Genomic DNA, 13,936 nt, shown 5'->3' with positions numbered 1-13,936 from the left:
CCATGTAGATATTTTTTTTAGCAAAATTATAGATGTGATTTATCATTTTCTTCCAGAATGTTTTTATTTAAAAAAAATTCCTAGAGTAACACAAGTCCTGGAATATCCTTATGGTCTGCTATCCAGTAACTACCCAGGTCCAACACTGCTTAACTTTTCAACATTAGCCAACTTTGGCTTTTCATGTAGATTAATAGTAATTTGATCTGAAAAGCAGAGCAACATGGTATTGACATATTAGGTCTGATTTGCATCTCCCTCCTCAATAATCAAACACACCTAGACTGTATTTGGAAAAAAAAAATCAATACAGTATGGATCAATTTTTCATAAAGTATATTTCAGGTAGCTATTAACTATGAAAATTGTGAATTTCTTAATTCAGGAATTAAAGGTATGAGGTGTGTGTATTTTCTATTGGAAGGCAAAAAGGAACTTCAACATATCTGGAATCATGACATTAAGCAATTATCTGCAATTCTTTAAAACAGTTTAGCAGCACTGTTTTTCTTTTATGAGATTATATGGGAATGTACTAAACAGTTTAGTATGTTCTCAAAGCTTAGTACATTCCCATATAATCTCATAAAAGAAAAACAGTGCTAGCAAGTATTATCCAGTGGTGCTAATTTCATCTTTATCCTTAATGTTTGATCATTCATGATACCATCATGCCTTGCCACCCATTCCCATCCTCTGGAATATCTGTGGGACAATGACAGAGGTTACAGCAGAATTTTAATTTTCTGTAATCTCCAAGTAGCCAGTCGCAGAGAATACTAGTCTATTGAGCAAGTGTACTTGTCAAAATTAAAAATATCAGTTGTGAAGCTAGGGGCATCAAAATTGTGTGGAAGACTTATTCGGATTACAATTTAAAACACATCAGAGATGAATCAAGTTTTTTTAACCTGTTTATTGAAATGTCTTTATTTTCTTCAAAACTCTGAATTATTATTATACACTTAAAATAATGCACATTATTCCAAAAGTAAAGAAACTATAAATTCTTGAGCTTTGCAAAAAATATGGAGGAGAAATAATGACATCATTGATATAATTACTTTTTGAAACAGAACATGACCTCATGATAGACTGATTATATTCCATGAAAATCATTAAAAACATATGTGGTATACAGTGCAATATACTAAAAAGTGCCTCATGTTACTGGCTGATACATACCCAACCCTTCAGATTCAAAGAGACAAGTATCATCCACTCCCACATCTCTGCACCAAGATAGGAAATTTGCTGTATTGTCCCGTGCAAAAAAAGATCCAGATGGAGCATTGGCTTTGCAGGGAATTTTCCTCACTGGCATTTTCTGTAACACAAAGAGAAAGATGGTTGTGAATGGTGGCCCATCTTTGCATACAATAGCGACTCAGACAAAGGCACAACCTGTGGACAGCTAGTTTAGTCCATGAAATGATCCAAGAGTTGAACTTGATAGCCTAATCATATTTTACAACTCTATGAAAAGACTGAAATAGTTTGAAGCAATGTAGAATAAGGCTGGGGGAAGGCTGAAAGTATGCAAAGAAGGTGAAAGTTTTAAATCAAATAGAACACAAGATCAGAATAAAGGTACTGTATGTAACAGTCTGGAACATTAAAGCTCAGCAAGATAAATTCTAGGTTTCTAGAAACTTACAAACAACTAATTTGTAGACCTCTAACTTGTACACAACAAAGGTAACCAATCAGATATCAGATGACCAGCATAGACATAGAATAAGCTTGTCACGGCAGACCCAGCTATACAAAGGGAAAGTTAACAAGAGTGGATAAGGGCATTAAACCAGAAACGATCTTAGAATGTGGTGGATGAAAATGACAACATTTTTAATAGGTTGGGCCAACAATCCAAGCCACCAGTGAAGACAAAATATAACATTTTCTCAGCCTTGCAGTCAATATAAACAGAAATTCTTCTCAAATGTGAAAAATAAATAAAAATGAGAAATAAACAAATAATCCAAAAGAGAAGATGACTCTTTTTGCAACCATGGGACAATTTGTACATCAACTCCTCTTCTCTGCCATCTCACCCACACTTTGGGTCATCTATATCAGAGGTTCTAAACCATGTTTTCCCTCATAGTCACCTTCTAAGCCTCATTTATTTCTGTGACTTCTAAAAATATAACAGGCTGGGGGGAACTTATGGCCCATACTGAAAACTACTGATATGTGCAAAGAATGATGTTTTGCACCATTTTCTTGTAATGTAAAGGGTATCTAAATGTTTTTTTGCAACCCACCAAGTAGCAGATGCAGGCAATACAATGATAGATGCAAGCATTACAATGATTGATGAGTGTCAGTCATGCATGAATGCATGCTTTGTATTCCTCCCTCCCTCTCTCTCTGTACATGCTTGTTTCCCCTGTAACAATAAATGTTGCATCATAGAGCAGTGCATATTTTCAAAGCTTTGCTTCTTTGAGTATTCAAACAAATCACTTCATTGAATCTGTTTCTTGAAGGAATTAAGTCACCTCCCTTCCCTTGAAAACAAAATGACCTTGTCATTTTGATTAGCTATGCTTTGACAAATAAACTTTTGCCATTGCTTCAGAGAATACAACACTCTCTTCTTCCAATACATCTTGCCCAAGCTTTGGCAAGCCATCCTGAAGGAAACATTACTCTACTTTGTCCAGCGTGTTCTTCACAGAACCTGAGAAAGCTTCTAACCAACTATAGTTTATGTGCAGAATCTTCTCCTGGCTTTGGAAGCAGTACTCAGGAAATTTCAGATCAACATTAACTGCTTCATCAAAGCATTATACTTTTTTCTATGAAGAAAACTACTTTGCCACTGAGGTACAAATATCTTTGATGAAGCAAATCTTAATTGTTCTGCACAGGCCTCTTGTACCATATTTGGATTTTGGTCTTCTCTCTGGTTTACCTCAATACCAGAACAATCTTGTAGGGGCTCCCTATCCTCTTGCTTTCTTTCAGGATTATATCAATTAAAACTGTTTTCCTTTTTCCAGAACCCATAACACAGCTCTCTCTTTTAAACAAACATTCACTGGCAAATTAAGTGACTGGCTATTATTATAACATAGTTAATTTGTTATTCTTTACGTCCAAAATTCTTTATTGTCAAAAATTGCCCATAACCCATATAATCCTATGCACCCTTTTCAAGTTCAAAAAAGTTTTCAACTATATTTTCACACAGGTATACTTGGACTTTGAGAAGTATGCCTGAGCCATTGGTCACACAATTATGCATGTTCAAGAGAAAAAGGTGGAGATGACTGGGATAAATTTAATTTAATAATGAAAGTAAATTAATTATTCTCCGTAATTCTCTAGTTCTGTCACATGAAAAATGGCAAATTTTGGAGAAACTCATTCATGAATGTCTGCAGAGAAACAATGAGAATTAAAATACATGTGTCATGACATCAAATCACTGATATGACTTATGTCCTTTGTGAAAGAAAATCATGACTGATGTGCCATAATTTTTAAAATCATGACTTGTTTGTTTTAGATTCTACTAGAATGTTAAGATCACTCTGAAAAGATCCAAACCAATATGCCTAATCTTCTATCCAAAAACAAATCTTCAAAAATCCCAAATCAGTACAATCCGTATAAATCACAGAACAACTACTCATGCATGGCTGGAGATTTAAAGTATATAGAGAATAAGCAAGCAAGCCCAAAGTTCATCAACATGACTACACATGCATTGTGACAATGCAAGCTTAACCCATAATGAATTTTTGTCTGACATTATTATGCAAATAAAAAAGCTTTGCATCATGATATTGTGATGTACATTTCGGCAGTTGCTCCCTCTTAATCCCTCACGGACACAAATGAACATTCTTAGGAATGTTTCTACAAATAGAAAAATGTGCATATTTATGTGGGACAACAAGATTAAATGAATTTATTTGTGACAAGGTACATACAGTATGTTCATACACAGATGCAACAATAATATGCACACATTCAAAAGTTTCTCATCTGTGAGAAAGTTAGGCTAAAAATAAACGGGTTATAATATTCTGTTTGTCTATTAAGATGATTTATGGAGTATCTGCTTCTGTTCTGGAGCTGGTTATTAAATTCAAGATTGTGTTTAAGCCAAGTCCTGGGAAGTACAAATGATGTCTGCAAAACCTTCCAGCTTTGAGTCCAGACATAATTGCATGTAGGGAAAAAACCCAAACAAACAGCCTTAGACAATTCTTGGCAATATCACAAAACAGTCATGGGGAAGGGAGCACACACAAGCAACCCAGAACTGACTGGGTTATATTTAGCTGTAATTACTGGAAAACTAACTGTACCTGATATACGATTCCAGGAAAGAAAATTATTTCAAGTAATGGAATCATTTTGGGAGCAGTGAGGATTTTGCTATAAAGCCTCAAGTAATGTATTAACTCGGTTTAGGACATTTGACTCGAAACTAGATTTTGAGATGTTATTTGCATTCGATATCATAGTGCTCAGGCCCACATCTACTTAAGATAGCAAATTGCAGTCTGTATAAACATATTGGGAGGATCATTCTCCCTGGGATATTCTACAGGAGAAGCAACAGATTAATATTTTTATTTATTTATTTATTTATTTTATTGAATTTATATACCGCCCTACTCCTGAAGGACTCAGGGAGGTGAACAGCCATAGAATAAAACATATAAATACAAAATTTAAAATAAAATAAAATGAATTAAATAATTTGGCTGAACAAATTTAAAACCCCAATAATTTAAAACCAAATTTAAAATTTCCATTTAAAAAGGGGAAAGACTTAGGTCAGGCCAGCTTGATGAAATAAGAAAGTCTTGAGCGCGCGACGGAAAGTACGCAGATCCGGGATCCTCCGTATTAAATGGCAAACATGTCAGGTGAAGCAGCTGGGATAGAAAAGGGTCCAAGAGCCAAGTATTCCCATTTTTCTACTAACTCCCATTCAGTTTTTGGCTTTCTGCTTATCAGAATCGTGGAAGCCTATCAGGAGTAAGAAAGGACTAGAGGTAGAAACTAAGCTTTTCTGAATTACAAAACATTTACCCTTTTTGTTTTAATTGATTAGGTACTGTTGGAAGAAATGTCCTTCTGGGTTCAGTTCCAAGTGGGGAAAAAGACACTGGAAACATGGTGACTGTTTGGAAAGATGGTTTAATGGTGGACAGGATCACATTGCTTGAGTTCCTGAACAGAAAAGGCAATCACATGCTTCAAAGTGTTGGGTGAAAAACCAAAGAAAGAAGGGCCAAGATGCTGAGAGTTTATACCCTCTGTTGGGCCCCACCTTAGTGTTTCCTATTCCTGTATAAGAAATGTATCCTGATTGGTTGTCAAACTCCCAGGGGGCAGGGGTCTTAGCCAATCTGGTAGGATGTCTCTCAAGCTTGCTTGAGCCTTGACATGTGGTGAGTTTCTTTTGTGGGATGGGTCCTTTGTGTTGCAGATGATGGCCCATTAACAAAGGTGGGGGGGGGGATGATTTCCTGCCTCTAGCCCATTGACAAAGGTGGGGGGAGGCAGGAAGCTGCAGGAAGCTGTTTTGTCTTTAAAACATGTTTCTCCATTTTTCATCCAGGGAAATATAATATTCTGCCTTTTTAATATTTCCTAAAATATTTCATTCTTCTAGGAAAAGGGTGGGTGCTAACTTCCTACAGTACCATCAAGTCAGCGTCAATTCTTAGCAACCACACAGATTTTTCTGCATGATGGTTTGTTCCTAGCCTGATCTTCAATGTCTTTCAATACTGTGTCAACCTTCACTCTAAATAAGTCCATCCACCATGCTGCTGGTCGTCCTCGTTTCTTTCCTTTCACCTCCTAGAGCATTCTCCAGAAAACTAGATCACATAATGTGTCTGAAGTAGGATAATTGGAACTTGATCGTTTATGCATCAAGTGAGAATTTGAGTTGACTTATTCAATGATCCATTGGTTTGTTTTGTGGCTGTCCACAGCATTCTCAAGAATCTTCTCTAGCACCAAAGTTTAAAAGCGTCAATACTTTTCCTATTCTACTTCTTCAATTTTCATTTCCATGGGGTGTCAGAGGAAATACCATGGCTTGCACTGTGCTTTTTGTCAGTATAGAAGATATCACAGCATCTGAATAACTTTTCCAGAGCTTTCATGACTGTTTTAACAAGTCTGTGGCATTTTTCTTGACTGCTCATTCCTTTACTGTTGATGGTTAATTGTAAAAGGCAGAAGCCACTGAAGTATCTTTGTACTATACACTGATATCCATTTCCTAAATCTTTCCCCAGAGTTGACATGTTGATATATATTGAAGTCCAACTGCAGGCAGTATCTGCTACCAAATAAATAAATAAATAACCTATGCAATTTAACAGAAAAGAAGGCAAAAGATTAAAATGTTTCTTCTTATCCACAGTCAGGTGTTTATTTGAATTGTGTTACTTTAGCATAAAAATGAAAAAGACATAGATGTTATGGCTTTAAAATTACGGCACCCAGTTTAAACTTTTACTGAAGAAGTGGGAGAAATACTTAAATTTACTTCTTGCCTAATACATTTACAAACACTTACACATAACTAATATCTTAATTTTTATTATCCTCAACTCTGTAAAAAGTAAATTTGAAATAAAAGACTTATTTAACAAAGATTTGCTGTTAGATATTTTATTAGATAAAATCCAACTTCTTTTTAAAAATGACTTGAAATTCTTCAGTGTTGGGAAGAGATTATCCTGACCTAATTAGGTTTCCATATGGCAAAAGTGACTTTTGTTGACATAGCAGTGTATAGCCACAGTTAGCCTAAAACAGCAGTGCACACAATTACTCCTATCAAATATCAACACCCCCACCCCACCCCACTCCCCACCCTCAGTCTTGTTGATGTGCATGCAGGCAGTTTAAGGCAGGATGTGAAAGTGAGAGTGAAACAGATGATGTCAGCCTGGAAAAATGTGGCCAGGTTCATGCTCACACCCCAAGAGAGGCTATGGATATATGAAATCATATGGAAAAAGAAATAAATTGATATATTTTTTCCAAATGAGGCTCCACCATTCTATTTTACAAACATGCTTGCTTTTCAGATACTCAAAGAGTATTTTAAAATCTTTCAAAAAGAAAAGGGAACTTTTTTCCCTTCCTTCTTTCCTTCCTTTCTCTCTCTCTTCCTTCCTTCCTTTCTTCCTTTCCTCTGTTCTTTCTTTTCCCTCACAATTAAGTAAGCCTAAGAGAGAGAGAGAGAGTTGCAGTGAGCCAGGCTGCTGCTCCAAGGGAAAGAACCCTGATGGGCTAAATTCATTTCAGTAATCTTTTCTGTCTATCATTTATACTTACATATAATCCACTGATTTTTCAGACCTTCAAAAACAAAACAAAACAAAAATACTCCTCTGTCTGGAGAAGCTATCATTTTCATTCTGTAAATTCCCTCCTAGATTCTTCCTTTATGAGTTGCTCTGTGCTCCTGGGAAAAGCACATGAAGGAGAATTTCTTGGACTGCTCTATTTCAGATTGCAACTGCTGGAATATCATTTTTATTCCCTTTTCCCCCCAAGAGGAAAAATATCCTCAACGTACTAGAAACCTAGTATATCCAGCAATGGCTGGCTTCTTCCCAGAACTACATTCTTCATCGAGAGAAGGGCTGCTTGCTGCAGGACATCAAACTAATGCAGACAGTAGCGGTTCGTCGCAAGGAAAAAAAAAAACTACTTTGGGATATGGTTCACTGTGATTTAAGGTGAATGAATATTCAAAATAAAACATACAAAAGCAAATATGGAGGAATATGATTTTATACAACAACAACAATGAACAACAATGAAGCAGTCCTTTCTAACTGATGAACTCCAAGCTGCAATCCCTATCACTGCCAACGAGCAGATGTCTTTTTTTTTTTAAAAAAAATGCAGTTTGGTCCATCAGGTAAAAATAAATTGAAAAACCATTTAGGTCCATGGCATTATGCTTGACTGGAAATGGATTCCTAAAATCCAAATTTATGGATATTTGGAAGACATACACAGATTAAGGCAAATTAAGGGCAGGATGGAAACTATTGAAATCATGATAGAATTTGACAAGTTTAAGGATGGGTGAAACGTACCCTTGCTATTACTTTGCACAGCAATGCAGTCCTCTAATTTCAAAGTAAAGTGGTCTTGTTGCTTTACTTTGGTCTACTTCAGAGTCGTTCTCAGCATTTTCCCACAAGGTCAGTATGAACTTAAAAAGCATAGTACATAAAATTATCTGCCACAACAATACACAACAATACACGAGCAAATAATAGATACAAACTCAAGGTAAACCGTTCCAAACTCGATTGCAGAAAATATGACTTAAGTAACAGAATGGTCAATGCCTGGAATGCACTACCTGACTCTGTAGTTTCTTCCCCAAACCCCCAAAACTTTAACCTTAAACTGTCTGCTGTTGACCTCACCCCATTCTTAAGAGGTCTGTAAGGGGTGTGAATAAGTGGACCAGCGTGCCTACTGTCCCTGTCCTAATGTTCCTTTTTACTTACTCTTTTCATGTATTCAAATTATGTTTATACTTTTATCTGTAATCTTATATATGCTTGACAAATAAAATAAACTTAAACTTAAACTAGAAGAGCTCTCCTTCACCACCCTGGCCCAAATCAATCTGTAGGAGTAAATATATATATATATCCATTCCTTTGCATGGATATAATAACCATGGGAGTGGTGAAATCCAATTTTTTTTACTACCGGTTCTGTGGGCGTGGCTTGGTGGGTGTGGTGTGGCTTGGTGGGCATGGCAGGGGAAGGATACTGCAAAATCCCCATTCCCTCCCCACTCCTGGGGGAAGGATATTGCAAAATCTCCATTCCCACCCCACTCTGGGGCCAGCCAAAGGTGGTATTTGCCGGTTCTCCAAACTACTCAAAATTTCCACTACCAGTTCTCTGAACTGCTCAAAATTTCCGCTACTGGTTCTCCAGAACCTGTTAGAACCTGGATTTCTGTGTGCTGGATTTCACCCCTGAACCATGGGTATATGTTCAGACCAAACCATAACCACATCTTCTCTGGTTTACTGGATCCTGCTTTATGTGTCAATGTTTCTGAAGAATGCTTGATAGCTACCAACAGTAAAATACTACAGCCAGGCTCTTAATCAACCAGATCTGGTTATAGGGAACATACAATCCCAATGTGGCAGCAGTTACCTCACGTACCAGTTATTTTCAGGAGTAATTCAAAGTACTGTTCATGCTCTATAAAATTGTGCATAACTTTATATCTGGTTTTTTAAACACATTCCTCCAGGTGAGTCTGTTCTGAGTTTTAATATCTTCAAGAAAACCTTTCATTCTGTTCTGCCAACTTCTGAAGCAAATTTGGCAGAAATTGAAATGAGTCTGTCTGTGGCTATTCTAGAAGGAATTTCAGGAGGCGGGGTGATTTTCTAACCATCTCAAATAACTCTCCACCAAAAGGTAAACATGCATTTGTTCAGATAGGTCTTTGGCAGCAAACCTAATGAACTGGAATGGTTGTAAAGATAAAAGAAAATGTATGCAGACTTTGCTATAATTATGATTACTTATATCATTTCACCATTCTGCTTTGCCTTTCATGTGTTTTTTTTTCTTTATATTGTTCTTTGATTGCACTTTATTGTCTTTGTCTTTGTTACCTTACACACCAATAGTGGAAAGTCAGAAACAGATTTAACAAATATACACAGGCATTTTATGCACTACAGGCTATTGAAATAAAATCTTATGCTTCCTCCCCAACCTTACTATACCCTATTGTAAAATTATCTTTCTTCAGTGCATCTACTTTATACAAGTCAGATGTGTTAGCAGAAACCATTTCTCTTCCTCATCTATGGCATGTGATATTGAATGACCTCAGAGGAAATATTTGATACATACCTTATTAAATCTATTTTTGCAATAATCTTCTACATAATTTATCATCAAAAGGTTCAATTGTATATACATGTATAACCTACTCTATCTAAATATACTTAAATGTCAAATGAGAAGCCTATTCTCTAGAATGGGGTAACCTGGCACTATTTCTAGTGGTTTTAATGGCAGGATTGGATGGATGGATGGATGGATGGATGGATGGATGGATGGAGATAGATAGATAGATAGACAGACAGACAGACAGACAGACAGACAGACAAAATATAGCGATAGATATATATTTAGTTTATTTTCTTACTATATTTTATTTTGAGCAAATATTTGTATTGTTTATGAGAGTCTGATTCAAGTTAGGTGGCTATCGATATCTAAGTGTGGCCCTGTCATCCATTGGTTTTGTTGATTTATATATTGATCTCACTAGAGTAGTTGGTCAGTTTCTTGAATGTCTGTCTTAATTCCATTAAATTCCATTTTATCAATTGAGTCAACAAATGTTACCAGAGGATAGAGCCTAGTTATAGATGATAGATTTAATGGTGTTTTTTTAGTGGAAGCTGGAAATTTGTACGTGCACATAGAGATTTATAGGTTACCTGTATAACATGATGTTTATGTGTACATTGTCTAGTTTCACTGTGGCATCAAATTAATGGTGAGGTTGATATTGATATGATAGAATTTGATTAGATTAATTTCCATGGAAGATTCATTCTATGAGATTCAACTCTATCAGAGATTCATTTCTTTTATCTCAGCAAGAGATATGAGTTTGTGCAATATTCAGAGAGATAATGGAGTCACCCTAATTAAGTATGTTTAAATGGAGGCCAGATAGTTTCCCCTTTTTGGATGTGGATACTTTAATCTGATTTCTAGAAGAGCCCTGTTGTTCTAAATGGTTATTTGCAGTTTGGTGATGACCAGGTCCAATCTGGAAATAAGCATATATGCTTTCTTAATCAACGGAGTATTTCTAACCCCTTCAATGCCATCAACCCAGATAGTCTGGCACTATGTAGAAGCAGGACTCTTGAGGCTTTTAAATGTGTGCACTAATTGTTCCATAATGAATTCTTTCCTTCAAAAGTCAACAGGAAGACTTGCTATGAATAAGACCAAATTCCTTACTCATTCTCATTTTCCCCAAGGGAAGGGAAGGGAAGGGAAGGGAAGGGAAGGGAAGGAAAGGGAGGGAGGGAGGGAGGGAGGGAGGGAGGAAGGAAGGAAGGAAGGAAGGAAGGAAGGAAGGAAGGAAGGAAGGAAGGAAGGAAGGAAGGAAGGAAGGAAGGAAGGAAGACTCAGACTGGTTCTGCTTTTTTCCTTTCACCCCTTAGTGTTGCATCAACAAATGCAGCATCAAAAAAGATCCCACTGGACTTGGCCAAAGGCCTTCCCTATCTGTATTCTCACAGAGACATTTACAGTGAAGGCCAAGTGCAAGACATGGGCACAAGATTATTCTCCATGTAATGATTCATTTATAATGGCTAGTTGCTACAAGTGGCTTTATTTTCTATGAATTTGCCTATACTGCCTTTAATGAGATCTGCTGAAAATTTCTCCATCTTAAAAATGTTGCTTCCATTCGGATCACTTCACGAATTGTATTCGAGGTGATATCTTAACTTGAAATATCAAGTTGCTCTGCCTTGATTATTTCAGTTGAAGGAGACTGATTTAATGCAAGTAGCCTCTGATCATAAGAGTATTAATGGAAATAGGACTCGGATAATGTTTGATTCAAGATGGCATGACCATTGTGATCCGGAATTTCAAAGATAGTACTGCTTTGATCTAGGATACCATGTTCAAGGGACATATTGATCAAGATAAAGCCCCCTTCTTAATATAAGCAATTTCTCTTTTCAATACTGGATCATTATCACCCCATGTATAAGTTTTCAGTAGTTAAAGAGCCCAGGGTTAAGAAATACTACTCTTGTGGTTATGAATCCCATTATATGTTGTATGAATCCAAGAGTTAGTGTTTAAAAAGAGGGAGAAAGATGCATTTCTGTCTCTAATATATTCCTCTGTTGTGTCCTTTTAGAAAAATACATTCCTAAAATATAAGCAATATCAGATACTAGAGTGCATAACTTACGAATTCTGGAATCCTTAAACAAGTTCCTGAAGATTACCAGTACTAATAAAAAGCTAATACTTTCAGTCAATTCTTAATATATGATGGCTTGCATCAATAGTTTTGTGTTGTAAGATTATGTTTTATAAAGCTAATTGAATGGTGATAGAGGATAATAGGTGATAAACAAAGACAGAAATACTATATTTTTTTTAAAAAAAATTCCCACATTGTAAATTAGCTAAAAGGTGAGTTTTTAAAGTTGGTAGAAAACTATTTTAGTAACATTCTATTAACTTTAAAATATTATTTAGATGCACATTGTAGAGAACTACCATCAATTATTCCATTACCCCAATTTTGTAAACTACAACCAGGGGTGGGCTGCTGGGGGTTCTCAGGGTTCAGGAGAACCTCTAGCTAAGATTCTGTGCAGTTCGGAGAACCCCCAAATTCCACCCCTAGCTGGCCCCGCCCACTCCTCCCAGGAGTCCCCACATGGCCCATTTTGAATGCAGGTAAGTGCAGGGCGCATGCGGAAGCTCAGGGAAGGCAGAAAACAACCTACCGGAGTTCGGGAAGGCCTCTAGAAAGCCTCCGTAGCCTGTAGAGGCCATTTTTGCCCTCCTGGAGGCTCGAGAAAAGCCTCCAAAGCCTGGGGAGGGCAAAAACACTCCCCTGCAGTGTAGGAGGCCAACTAGGCCATGCCCACCATGGCCACGCCCACCCAGCAACCAGGCAGAGAACCCCTTGCTAAAATTTTTGAAGCCCACCCCTGACTACAACCATTCTTTCCAAAGAACCAACCTTTGACTCTCACTTATTAAAATTGCAGACAGTAAAATCTGACTAATAATAATAAAAATTCTATGCAGATTCCCAGCAGCAGTTGGGACCACATGGAATGTGTTGCCATATTCAACTTATCTTCTTTGGTTTCGCCTTATTTCTTAATGAATACTCTCATGGTAGGTAGTTGTCCAAAAATGACCTCCAGTCCCCACTCTCCTGCAAAATTAGTTCCAAATGGTGCTTTACCTTTTAGGGGCCAGCTGGCAACCCCAGGACAGCAATTTAGATAATATAAAAGTGAATGTATGCATGTGCCTATGTGTAGGTAGACAAGATAGATAGGTTTTGCTGACATTTATGAAATTGCCAGATATTCAAAGAAGTTGATGCTGTCACTCAAAATGTTCACTGGGAATTTCAGTCTTGATTTGTCTGAAATCTAATTTGACATTATTCTAAAACATTTCATTTCTCTTCCCCGTCTGTGATAAAGCTTAATTTTTTTTTTCTGTAATTCTTCCAATCAGAGACCACAAAGAAGCTGCTGAGATCTGGGGAATACAAAGCTGGATAAGTCTTGGGGTTTTTTTTTTTTTCTTTAATGGCTCCATGATTTAAAAAACATGCTGAAATGTTAACAGAGGGAGCCAAATTTCCAAAACCAACCTTAACTGAGTGAAATTCTGAAACACAGCTTTTTATTGTGTACCTCTTTGATAAGAAAACTGAAATACTTACAAAAACAAATACATAAATGCGCTTCAGACCCTTTGCTTTTATATGACTTATTCAGATAAATTCTTAGCTCTTTTTTTAGAATAGTAAAACTGATATGATTGGAATAACAATCAGGAAGTCCCTATATTGCATCCACAATTTCTTCTCTGGGAAATATGATGACTCTTTGTAAAATGATAAGCATAATATAAAAAGACAGGAAAACAAAGCATTGAAAAATCAGCACATTCATAGACACGCACACACAATCGAGACTTGTTTTACTATTTGTTACTGTTATTTTTCCAAAGTATCCTACCACTCCTTCAGCAGTGAAAGCAGTGTTAATACACTCCCTGTCCATTTTATGTTCAGAATCATGTGAGATAGGTTAACCTGGAGCCTGAATAGCTCTGCAGACTAAGCACT

At 36.7% G+C, this 13,936-nt stretch overlaps 1 protein-coding gene across 3 annotated transcripts in view; it reads right to left on the bottom strand.

Moving 5' to 3' along the window:
• The window catches only part of GAS2 (growth arrest specific 2), a 125,892-nt gene that overhangs the window by 51,784 nt on the left and 60,172 nt on the right, over nucleotides 1-13,936 (bottom strand). For all 3 annotated transcript variants that reach the window (XM_034417243.3, XM_034417244.3, XM_034417245.2), the window contains exon 4: nucleotides 1,186-1,327. In XM_034417243.3, coding sequence (XP_034273134.1) covers nucleotides 1,186-1,327 — 142 coding nt within the window. The remainder of the gene's footprint in view (nucleotides 1-1,185; nucleotides 1,328-13,936) is intronic.

This window comes from Pantherophis guttatus, chromosome 1, assembly GCF_059756535.1.
Source record: "Pantherophis guttatus breed Tessera chromosome 1, ASM5975653v1, whole genome shotgun sequence".
In the NCBI taxonomy this organism is placed as follows: domain Eukaryota; kingdom Metazoa; phylum Chordata; class Lepidosauria; order Squamata; family Colubridae; genus Pantherophis; species Pantherophis guttatus.
Note: the sequence above shows the minus strand (reverse complement) of the source record. Positions and strands in the feature narration are given on the sequence as shown.